At 38.8% G+C, this 12,474-nt stretch overlaps 1 protein-coding gene across 1 annotated transcript in view; it reads left to right on the top strand.

Annotated features, from left to right (window-relative positions):
- CTNNA3 (catenin alpha 3) overlaps nt 1-12,474 on the top strand; it is a 1,555,380-nt gene that overhangs the window by 34,261 nt on the left and 1,508,645 nt on the right. The window contains exon 3 of the mRNA XM_036264901.1: nt 6,742-6,934. Within this exon, the coding sequence (XP_036120794.1) occupies nt 6,742-6,934 (193 nt within the window). The remainder of the gene's footprint in view (nt 1-6,741; nt 6,935-12,474) is intronic.

Here is a 12,474-nt window from a genome sequence, read left to right as displayed (position 1 = left end):
GGTTTAGGGAAGATAGGATTTCCTAGGTGGCTATAAATTGCTGTATAACTACCTGTCTTAGTTTTCCTATTCCACTTGTCCTGGAATTTTCCTGGCTTTTTACTATTCTATAACAGAGGGAGTTATTTAAGTAGAGGTTGCCAATCATTTTTGTTCTGGGCCTAACACGTAGTGGTCAAACTCTGAATGGAAGATGAGAGTGAAAATGTAGTCAGCAGTGAGATCACAAATTACCCCATAAACCATGCTTTAGATGTTATCTTGTAGGCAGCAGGGAGCCATTGGAGGGCTTTGAGCTGTGCAAGTGTGTCCCATTAGCAATATAGAGCGACCATTAGCATTACAGAAAGACAGCTCTGATGGGAGTGTGGGATGGGTGTGGAGATGTATGAGGGTCAGAACCCATGCATATACTTCTCATAGCAATAGAGTGGAGGATGGAGCTAGGATCGAGGTCCCCTGTGTCTGTGTCCTGGAGCTTGGTTTGGAGGGAATATAGGGCAATAATTCAGAGAGCAACCATGAGAGAGCAATGTCTGTGTGCTGGAGAGGAGTTGACAGATACTGAGGCTTCTTAAAGAGATGATGTAGAGGAAGATGTGAGAGAGGGAGTAGCCCTGGGACCTCTGGGTTCCTGCCTCTGGTTAGATATGTCATATGAGGTAAGAAACACGATGGAGGAGAGGCAGGTTGGTAAAAGAAGGCTTTCATGTTGGGCACGCTGTGTGAAGTGTCTGTTGCCTATTGAATTTAATATTAACTCTTTCCTTGGCCTTTAACACTTCATATTTAAGCTGTAGCCTACTTCCTGACTTTATTTCTTGCCCCATTTCCTGTTTTTACTCCACAGTTTGCCAAACTGGACTATCTGCTACTCTCAGACAAAAATAATTTCCATCCCTGCCCCTTTGCACATGGTTCTGTTCACCTGGCTCACCTTCTCCTCATTCTCTCCTGGCAGGAATCTATCTGTCCTTAAAGGTTGTTCTCGGAAGACCTCCTTAATCCTTGTGAAAGTTAGCAATCTCATTAGAACTTTCTTTGTACTAATAAGTGTAAGCGGCTATCATTTTGCCTTTTATTTTTTATTTTTTTATTTATTTTATTTTTTATCCTCACCCGAGGACATTTTTCCATTTTTTGTTCAGACAGAGCGGGAGGGAGAGAGAGGAAGAGAGAGAGAGAGAAACATACACGTGAAAGGGACACATCGAGTGGCTGCCACCCGCACGACCGACCAGGGCCGGGGACAAACTGCAACCGAGATACGTGCTCTTAGCGGGAACCGAACCCGGGCCTCTCTGTACCGCAGGCCGACGCTCCAACCGCTGAGCCAAACCGGCCAGGGCCATTTTGACTTTTATATCACAGCTAGGTGTATCTCTTGCCATACTGGAGCTTACTCATCTTTATTTTCTAAATGTAAAGGATATTTTTTGAACATATCTGTTTCATAAATGATTATAGGCATGAGATGAACTAAAAGAAGATTATAGTTGGTTTTGGGGGAGTGGTGAATGTTAACTGAGGGGTATGCATTTGCTAGGTTCCCAACATTTTATTCTTCCCTAGTAGTTTTATTAATACAGTAGATTGTTTTTAAGAACAATTGAGCCCTGGCCAGTTTGGCTCAGCTGTTAGAGCATCGGCCTGTGGTCCAGAGAGACCCGGATTCGGTTCCCGCTAAGGGCACATACCTCGGTTGCAGTTTGTTCTCGGCCCTGGTTGGGTTGTGCAGGTAGCAGCCACTTGATGTGTCCCTTTCACGTCAATGTTTCTCTCTCCCTCCCACTCCATCTGAACAACAACAACAACAACAACAAAATGTCTTCGGGTAAGGATAAAAAAAAGAACAATTGAAATTATCATTGACTTGAAGGGACCCTCTTCTTCAAGATTAGATAATTTTAAAAGAATCACTGATTTTACTACCCCCCTTTTCTACCCCCCTTTTTCCTACCCCCCTTTTTTATAGAGAGAGAGGAAGGAAGAGAGATAAGAAACATCGATGTGAGAGAGAAACATTGATCAGCTGCCTCCTGCAAGCCCCCTACTGGGGATTGAGCCCGAAACTTGGGCCTGTGCCCTGACTGGGAATCAAACCTAGACCTGCCATAACGGCTGGGCAATATTTTCCTACCCTTGAAATTTCTTCTAGAAGTCTGTTTGAAGTTTTAGCTAATTAACAATACTTAAATGTCTTATATTTTATTTCACACATTAAAATACTCAAGGAAGCAGAAGTAGCCCTGAAGGCTACTGTGAGTTATTGAAGGAAGGTTAAAAACCAAAATGTCTTAACTAATAAGAAGAGAGATGGTTGTTAACATGGTCTTTTAAAAAAATAATATGATAGTAGAATTAATACATAAAATTAGTTAGCCCTGGCCCATGTGGCTCAGTTGGTTGGAGTGTTGTCCCATACACCAAAAGGTGGCAGGTTCGACTCCCAGTCAGGGCACATACTCAGGATGCAGGTTTGGTCCCTTGTTGGGGCATGTGTGGGAAGCAACTGATGTTTCTCTCTCATGTCAACGATTGATGTTTCTCCCTCCCTCCCTCCCTCCCACTAAAATCAATAATAATAAAACGAATTAGTTAAATTGGGGAAGAACATTATTATAGGATATAAATATGTTCCCCACGTTGGCATCAGAGATTTCCCACAAAGTTGGCTTTAGTCTGAGGCGCTGAAACAGTTGTTGCCCTGAGGGCAAATGAAAGTCAGTCCCCACCTCACACCATGTTCTGCAGTGTTTCTTGTGCACACGCCGCTCAGCATGGCCATTGGGCTTGGTTCACCAAGCACAGTAAGTTAATTTCCCTTTGAGGCGAGAGAAGCACACTTGAATGAGGAACGATTAGAAAACCCTTTTTTGGTACTCTAAACTTATTTATTTCCTCACCCGAGGATATTTTTCTATTTATTATCAGATAGAGTGGGCGTGAGGGAAATAGGAAGACAGAAAGAAACATCCATGCGATAGAACCACATCAACTGGTTGCCTCCTGCATGACCTGACCAGGGCCGGGGATGAACTGAAATCAACATACATGCCCTTGATCGGAATTGAACCCACGACTCATTGGTCCATGGATGGATGCTCCAACTGCTGAGCCAAACTGGCCAGGACAGTACTCTAAACTTTAATACATAAATATTATATACTATTAGAAACACACCTGGTTTTATGGAACTTTCAACATGCAGAATTAAGAAAGTAGGGAACTTTTTTTGTAATACTTGAAGTCTCTAATTTAGGACCATTTCAGTGAGGAACTCCTTCCTATATTTATGATGGTGTGTCTGTGGCCTAGAACAGATTTACAGGTTGAGGAAAGGGGAGCAAATTCTAGTTCTGTAAAAGCGGCAAGCTTGCCTTGGCCAGCTTGGCTCAGCGGTTAGAATGTTGGCCTGCGGTCCAGAGAGACCCAGGTTCGGTTCCCGCTAAGGGCACGTACCTCGGTTGCAGTTTGTCCCCGGCCCTGGCTGGGTCGTGTGGCAGCCACTCGATGTGTCCCTTTCACGTGGATGTTTCTCTCTCTCTCTCTCCCTCCCACTCTATCTGATCAAAAAACGAAAAAATGTCCTCAAGTGAGGATTAAAAAAAAGAAAAGAAAAGAAAATAAAAGCGGCAAGCCTGGTGTTGAAGAATTTCCGTGTAAAAGGGACCCCTAAAGTCTGAGAAAGAGGAAGGGGGAGGATTGTGAATCAATGACAAAAAGAAAGGTTAGAAAGATGGGCTTGGACCCTGCATGAAAATCATCTTTGCTGTAAATCCCAACCAAAGTTTTTGTGTTCTTATACAAATGTAACTGATTTTATACTGAAAAAGAAACAGGAATTATTTTACAGGATAACTTTAAAGCTAATATTACTGGTTGCTGGTATTCCTGCAAGCAATGACTTTCAAGTAACATATGCATCCCTCCACACTTGGTGAGAATCATGTTATAGTGAGTGACAGCCCCTGACAGGAGTCCTTAGATTCTATAGGTGAGTTAGGGTTAAAAAAAAAAAAAAAAAAGGTTTAGCTTTGCATGCAACCCCACCCACTCAACTCTGAGGATTACCAACCCATATTTACTTTTTGAAACAAAATGAATCATTGAATGCATCACTTGACTGTAGTTGAATCAATAATAAATAACCATATTGGCACATTTTAAAAGAAGACAGTCATAAACGATTTATAAAAGTGAATAACTTGCAAGCTGCAATTGCCTTTTTTTTTTTGATGGAAGCACAGTGTTGCTATACAATGTTCTTTTCATATTTCTTTCTTCTCCGGCATTTATTATAAGGAATAAAGCATTTCTGGAATGCTCATTTTAATTTCAAAGCTCAGGCTATTCTATGAAAAACATTTGGCGCATGGAGGATCTGAACAATAATAGAGGAATGTTCAGTGGGAAGCATCATGAATTGTGACACTTAAAAATCATTCTGAAGGAACATTTCAGACAAGGATACTTATTCATTTTAAACAAAGGATTTAAACTAGGTGCTATAATATGTCTTAATCTGGACAAGAATCTTTCAACTCTTGATATGTAAATTAGACTGATAATAGTGAGAGATGTGCTTTCTGGAGTATATGAAAACCCATGAATAAACCAGGCTTATCATCATCTTTATATAATGCATGATAGAGACACATGACCCTATTTGGGCACTTACAAAGCATATATAATGTGCTTTAACTGCCTTAATCACATTCAGCACAGGGAACCCTAAGAGCAAGAGAAGGTTAGTCCCAGAGGGAACACCTGTGACAAGGATCCCATAGCACGTTTTCTATATCAATGTGGGGAACAAACTAGAAAGTACACATTAAGTATTTACAACCAATATTTGTGTCATGCTGTGCATTTTGCAAAATATTTTACATAGTTTAATCTTCACATAGTCTTATAGGATAATATGACCGTTCTCATTTTCCAAGAGGAAGCAACGGCTTGCTGCAAGGCATTCCACTCTGGGTTATGAACATGGGATAAAGCAAATTAGAATAAAATGGGATATGTTGGGCAGGAGGAGGGGAATGAAAGGGCAGACAAAAATCATTTCCCCCCATGTATTTCCTTAATAGCTGTAAGTTATTTCTTAGTTCCTAACTAAAAAACTGGGTTCAGACACCCAAACAGACAAATGTTCAATGCTCCACACACAAGCAAAACCCTCAGAGGCTGCAGAGGAAGAAGGGTTCTGTCTGTCTTGTCAGTGAAGTGGCACATGGCGGTTGTAAGTCTTGGCTATTTGATAACCTGCAGGCGTCTAGCGCTCAATGGGAATTTCAGGTCTTCTCTTAAATTCAAGGTTTTCCTCTTCCTCTCTGATGGTGATTTTCAAGCTCTGCACATGGAAACGCTAACCAAATTTTGTTATTGGGCTCCAACACTTAATTAAGAAATGGATATTTTCATAATGCAATTTGGTATGAGTGTTTGTTCCCAAAATAAATGCTTAATTTCTGTCTCCAAACAATGCTCTTATTGTGAGTTTATTCTTATTTTATCCATTTACAAAAGTATTATGTTCATTATGAACATATTCAGGCAATTCAAAATATAGACATCAAAAAGTCCCTCTTCTCTCCTAGCTGGTGTGGCTCAGTGGTTGAGCATTGACCCATGCACCAAGAAGTCGCCGGTTCAATTCCCAGTCAGGGCACATGCAGAAGGTGGCTAATCGATGTTCTCTCTCATCAATGTTTCTATCTCTCTCTCCCTCTCCCTTCCTCTCTCTCTCTAAATCAATAAAGAAGAAAAGAAGGTACTTTTTAATATTTTTAACTACTGCATTCATTAATCCACTTATGTAATATTTATTGAACACCTACTTTGTACATTGTTCTGGGTGCTGGAGGACAAAATACATTTCCTGCTTTCATGGAGTTTACATTTTAGTTTTGGAAGCATATCCAGAAACATGTAAACAAGTAAAAAATATCAGGTTCTATAACTGTTAGAAGAACTATGAAGTGAGGGGACAGAGTGGTAGGGGTGGGGATGGCAATGGTCAGGAAGGCCTCTGATAGGGGACATTGAGTGGGACTTGTTTGTTTGAGAGGCCAGCTAGTTATGGGAATGTGTGGAGTCAGGTAAGAGAGATTACAGAGGGCTAGAAATGTAGGTTATGGTGAGGATTTGGGTTTTCTACTGAGTAACCACTGCTTTACATGTTTCAAAGTAGTTCTCACCACTCTAATCAGTAACCTCTGTTCTCAGCCTAGATAGACTACTGCTTACTGACTTAATTATCATGCTTGCCTCCCCCTTAATATAGATTGTGGGCTACAAAGTGATATACATTTTATTTTATAATTATTTGATATTTTTGAAATATATGATTTTCTATTTTTTTTTCTTCATTTTTGACGGCTTTATCAAGACTCTGTATTCTTTTCCATGTGAAGTTTCTGTAATTAAAACAACACACAGGTACACACACAGACTGTCTTCTAAAGCATTGTCCCTGTAGTAAAACTTGATGAGACTTAATTTCTAGGGTCCTCCTCCCCTTATATCTACCATTCATTGGGAACTCTGCAGTGCTGTTAATGTTGCTCTTGGCGCCTTGACTTTTGGAGATGTACCAGTAGTACTGCTCTATGTTTCTATGACATACTTCTTTGCTTTTTCTTATGATAATACTTTTTTGTTCTGGGGTATGACATCCCAGAACTGCGTTCTCTCCACACTTTGTCTAATGAGTGACTTGTATTTTTCCAATTTTAGGTGACTACACTTGTAAATTGTCCCCAGAATCCTTCTAACAGGAAAAAAGGATGTTCCAAAAGAGCCAGAGTTCTTTTAGCTTCTGTGGAGGAAGCAACTTGGAATTTCTTAGACAAGGGAGAGAAGATCGCCCAGGAGGCCACCGTTTTAAAGGAAGAGCTTATTGCTACACTGGCGGAAGTTCGCAAAGAGAGTGAGTATCTAGTCCTGGTCAGGAGCAAGCTGCATACCTTCGGGAGTTAGTTACTGAATGAGATTTGTGAGTGTTTTGTTTTTCTGAGTAGAGTTTATAAGTTTTTTGCAGAGCTTGGAGGAGCTAGCTGTGGGAGCCAGAGTGACTCATTAAACAGCTCCGAGGCTCAGAGACCCACCCCTGGTTCTTCCCTTTAGTGGTTCAGTTCCTCCAGGCAGCTTCTCCCCCTCACCATGTCACAGTTTATCCACAATAAACACAGAGAAGTATATTATTTTTGGTCATAGACTATAATGAGAAATGACTAATGAAGCTGAAGACCTATTTTCCCATACATAAATAAATTATAAAGTTCCTTGTAAACAGTTGGAGATAGAAGTTTCTGACTACCTCTGAAGTATATTTTTTATTTTCTGGAGGTTTAGATTTCCTAAAGTTATGGCTTGCACCAGCTATACATAACACATGTTGCTGCTGTGTTTAATATTACATAATGAAAGTGCATATTTCACCTTCTGATATCTTTACTTATGAGCGTATAATTTTCTAATGAATGTAGGTCTCATTTGCAGGTTTTTTTTTTTTTTAACTGCTCAATATTCTTTGGTCAATAGAATGATTTTTTTCCACATTAGCTTGCTGCAAGAAACTATTGTGAGAGGATGGAGAAATTAAACTTTCCTGTTTCACTTTGTAAAAGAGACTTGGGATGTTCAGATATTTTCCTCCTCCCACCCCCCAACATAACTTTAAGAAAATCAGGAAATCTTTGCTAACTAAATAATGAAAATGAATGTCGTAGCCACAGTAAACTTTAGGTCTAATAGAGGGGAGTTAGTTATTATATACTGTACATGTGATTTATATTTACTAGGGATTCTTTGGACAATATATAGAAAACAATGTCCAAGATAGTTTGAAATGAATTTGTCATTCCTCCTTGCTGCCTCAGAACCACCTGTGTCTTGTCTTCTGGGCCCTTAGTCACCAAGTCAGTTTAGACTCTTCTCATTTCATCCTCTCTTCCAATTAGTCTTTTAGGTACAACAAATTCTATCGTAAGTTCAACACATTCCATCTCCCTCCTCTCCATTTCTAATGATTTCCCAATTCAGGATGACTGCAGTAGCCTTGTCTCATACGAAAGCAAAAATCTATTTTTAAACATGAAAATATACTCATTTTACTTCCCTGCTTAAAATCCATGTTAGTAGATTTTGAAGTATTAAAGAGACTATCTTTCTGGATAAAATGGAAACTTTTATTATTTTTTTAAACTTTAAAAAATTTTCATTGATTTTAGAGAGAGGAAGGGAGAGGGAGAGAGAGATAGAAACATCAATGAGAGAGAACATTGATTGGCTGCCTCTTGCATGCCCCCCTCACTGGGGATCAGGCCCACAACCCGGGCATGTGCCCTGACCAGGAATCGAACTGGCAACATTTTGGTGCATGAGTTGACGCTCAACCACTGAGCCACACCGGCCGGGCAAAATTGAAACTTTAAAAGTTTCAATTCCCACAGCATTTTATAATTTGGCTTCTATCATTTCCTCCCTTCTCATTTCCTGATTCTGTCCCCCCTCAAATTTTTTTCCAAGCAGGAACTCTAGTATCTTGCCTGGTCCATGTTGCTTTATGCCTCTTTGACCTTTTCTCTTCACCTGGAGTGCTCGTCTCTTTCAGCCAATTCTTACTCAGCAGCAAAGCTCAGCCTGAGTCCTCTTTTTCAGGAAGTGTTTACTGAACCCCTGGATGCTGATTTAGATGCCCCCCTTCTGTGTCCCCAGAGATTCTCAGCATCTTTTCCATAAAATTTAGTACCCCATGCACCAAACATTGATTTACTTGTTCAGTACATCTAGACTTTATTCCATTAGAGTGGCAAGTACAACTTCTTTTCAAAAATTTTTAGTAGTAATGCCTGCCATAGAACAGACGCCTGATAAATGTTATAAAAAAATTGATGTACCATTTTGTCACTTTATATGATACAATTTTATAATGGTTTTATCTTTGCTGTCATGAGAAATTGCTCTCATACTTATGATTTCATCGCTGAGTCTTTGGTTTGGAATATGAATCCTATTCTGGTATTTTTTCTTTCAGAAAATGTGATCTACTTGATAGCACAGTTACATAAAACCCTGGTAATAAATATGTAAGACACTGTTCATTCTTAGGATAGAACAATAATTGCAATCATTGTTATGAAATGGTATTTATTATTATTTTAAAAATTTATTTAATTTAATTTAATGTTTTTTAGAGAGAAAGGGAGAGAGGAAACATCCATGTAAGAGAGAAACACGAATCAGCTACCTCCAGCCCACCCCCTACTGGGGACCAAGCCAACAACCCGAGCATGTGCCCTGATGGGGAATCAAACCAGGGCCTGTCAGTCCAGCTCAATCCACTGAGCCACACTGGCTGGGCTGAAACGGTATTTTTTATTTATTTTTTTAAAAGTCAGTCAACATTTTTAGCTCACAAGAAGTAAATTATTTTAAGGAGAGATTCTCTAAGAGAAATCTGTTTTGATTCTGATTATGCAGTATGTCCCTCACTGTGTTCTGCTCTAGTGTGTGAAACCCGTTCACAGCATATGCTGTGTATACAACAAAAACATTTGGTTCAAGATCACCAAGTGCTTGGCATTCTGATTCTGTTTGACTAACTGCCAGCCTGAGCCACTGCCACTCGCGTGTGGGAGGAAAGCGTGAAAGTGCAAATGGTTCTGGAACTTGGGGAATGGCCGTACTCACCCTGTGGACAGCAGCGAGCACGGTTTCCAACATCTTGGAAGGGTTTTAGCTCAGTGGTGGAGTGAAAGTATCAGGAGAATGAATTCTCATCCAAGCCACTCTGTATGATTCTAGAAATGTACTTAAAATAGTTTTTGGTGTTCTTTTTTACTTTTTAAGGGCTTTGTTCAGTGGCATAATGGGAAAGCCTAATGAAGATCGAATGATAAGTTTAAAGTATTTGGAAAAGTAAAACAATGTTGGAAGTAAACTATATTTATATATACATTTACTGACTTATTTTCAAGAAGAATTTTGAGAGTAATTTAGAAAATTTCTTCTTCTAATGAGGACGTAGTGTAGTTTATGTAGCTTACTCAGGATTCTGTTTTGCTGCCTTTAGTGGCTTTACACAGAAACTCGAAGTGATCAATAATGTAGGCATTGGGCTACCTAAAGAACTGGCCTGAGGAAGATGGGACCTGGAAAGTATTGGGGAAGGATGGTAAAGGAAAGGTGATATGTGGGTAGAACTGTAGAGATTCAGCAAAGCTGGTCCCATAGTGATCATTTATGGTCACTCATTATAGCTTAGCCTTCTACTAAACATCTATACAAAGTATAGAATGGCAAAGTATGAAATCCAGTATTTTGTTTAAATAGTTTTACAATATTCACATAACAATAACCTAGGAATTAGCTAAGAATTGTTTATAATGTCTAGCTTACATGTTTTACATATAGCATATAGTACACTGCCTTTGTATAGCTTCTACTCTCCTACAATCTGTAGTCATTGCTTCTATTGATTATATAGAAGGTTTTTAATGGTTTATAAAGAATAACATACAGAAAAATGTATACATTATTGTGAGCGATTCAATACATTTTCACCTAGTGAACACACTAATGTAAGCTTCACTCAGATCAAGAAACAGAATGCTACTAGAAACCTAGGAGCACCCCTTGTACCTCCTAACCCTCCCCTCAAAAATGACCATTATCCTGGTTATTACCCAGGGTTTTTTGTTTTTGCCTCTTTTTGAACTTCATGTAAGTGAGATCACATAATATGTTATCTTTTGAGTCTGGCTTCTTTTGCTCAGTGCTATGTTTGTGAGATCTCACTATATTTATTTCATTGATTAATAGATCATAATTTATTCATTATATTGTTGATGGACATTGTGTTGTTTCCAGTTTTTGGTTTTAATGAACATTGCTGTTATGTATCTATTTGTGCATCATTTCTGGTGCCTGAATGTAGGCATTCCTGTTATTTATTTATTTATTTTTATTCTTTAAAAAAATTTTTTTTCTTTATTGATTTTAGAGAGAAAAGGAGAGCGAGTTAGAAACATCAGTGAGAGAGAACATTGATTGGCTGCCTCCTGCATGTCCCCCACTGAGGATTGGGCCCACAACCTGGGCATGTGCCCTGACCAGGAATTGACCCGGCAACCTCCTGGTGCGTGGGTTAACACTCAACCAGTGAGCCACACCGGCCGGGCCCTGTTGGGTTTATAGCTAGGAATGAACTTGCTAAGTCATAAGGTACAGGCTCAGCTTTAATAGGTATTACCAAACAGTTTTGCAAAGTGGATTTTCCAGTTGACACTCTCATCTGTATAGCAATTCCAGTTGTTCTACATTCTTACTAAGTTAACAAGTGTCGATATTTTAAATTCAAGTGCATGTAGAGATATTCTATTGTAGGTTTAATTTGTATTTCCATGATGAGTTTTTAAATTATTTTTTTCCACCAGCATTTATCCCCTCATACCTTCTTCCACCTCCACCCACCCCTGTTGCGCTGCCATTACCACACTATTGTCCCTGTCAATCAATGAGTTCTTTTTTGCTTAATCCCTCCAGCTTCCCTCCCCCTGATGACTTTTTCTATGTTCTATATATGAGTACCTTGTTAACTGTAAATTAAAAATATCTTTTCTTTCATTATACTAAGCATTTTCAATATTCAGAAGTAATTTTATAAATTCTAGTTAATCATTTTATGCCTTTATTGATAGAAATTTTCTTGTTAAAAAACTTTGCATACTACAAAGTCAAGAAAACATTCTCTTATGTTATCATCCAGAGACTTTTTGTTTTACCTTCATAATCTATATAGAAATAAATTTTATGGATGGTGTGAGTTAGGCATCATGATTAATTTTTTATATGGAAATTCAGTTGATCTTGTATCATGTTGATGCATATGGAAGTTTAATTGTTCCAGTACCATTTATTGAAACAAACAAACAAACAACAAACAAAACAAAACAAAAAACCCAACTCTACTCTTTTTTTTTTGGTACGCGCCCCTAGTGGGAACTGAACCCAGGACTCTCTGGTCTGCAGGCTGATGTTCCAACTGCTGAGCCAAACCAGCCAGGGCCCCAACCCTATTGTTTCATTAAATCACTTCTGCACCTTTGTTGAAAATCAATTGACCATCTCTTAGTGAGTCTACTTTGGAACTCTTTTCTGTTCCATTGATTCATCTGTCTCTCTTTATAGCAATAACTATACCTCTTAGTAAGTATTGAAATAAAAATTAGTTTGATTTGGCTCTTGTAGGCCCCTTGCATTTTCATCGAAATTTTGGAATCAGCGTCTCAGTTTTTAACAGAAAAGCCTGTTGGGATTTTGATTGGGAGAAAATTGGGTCTGTAGGTCAATTTGTGCTAAACTGACATTATAATAGTAACAAATCTTTTGATTCAAAAACAGTATAATTCATTTTTCATGATACTATACATAATACTTTCAAATATTTTAATTTTAAATCTATAA

Source organism: Molossus molossus, unplaced genomic scaffold, assembly GCF_014108415.1.
Source record: "Molossus molossus isolate mMolMol1 unplaced genomic scaffold, mMolMol1.p scaffold_m16_p_17, whole genome shotgun sequence".
Classification (NCBI taxonomy): Eukaryota; Metazoa; Chordata; class Mammalia; order Chiroptera; family Molossidae; genus Molossus; species Molossus molossus.
This window is presented reverse-complemented; position numbering and strand designations above follow the sequence as displayed.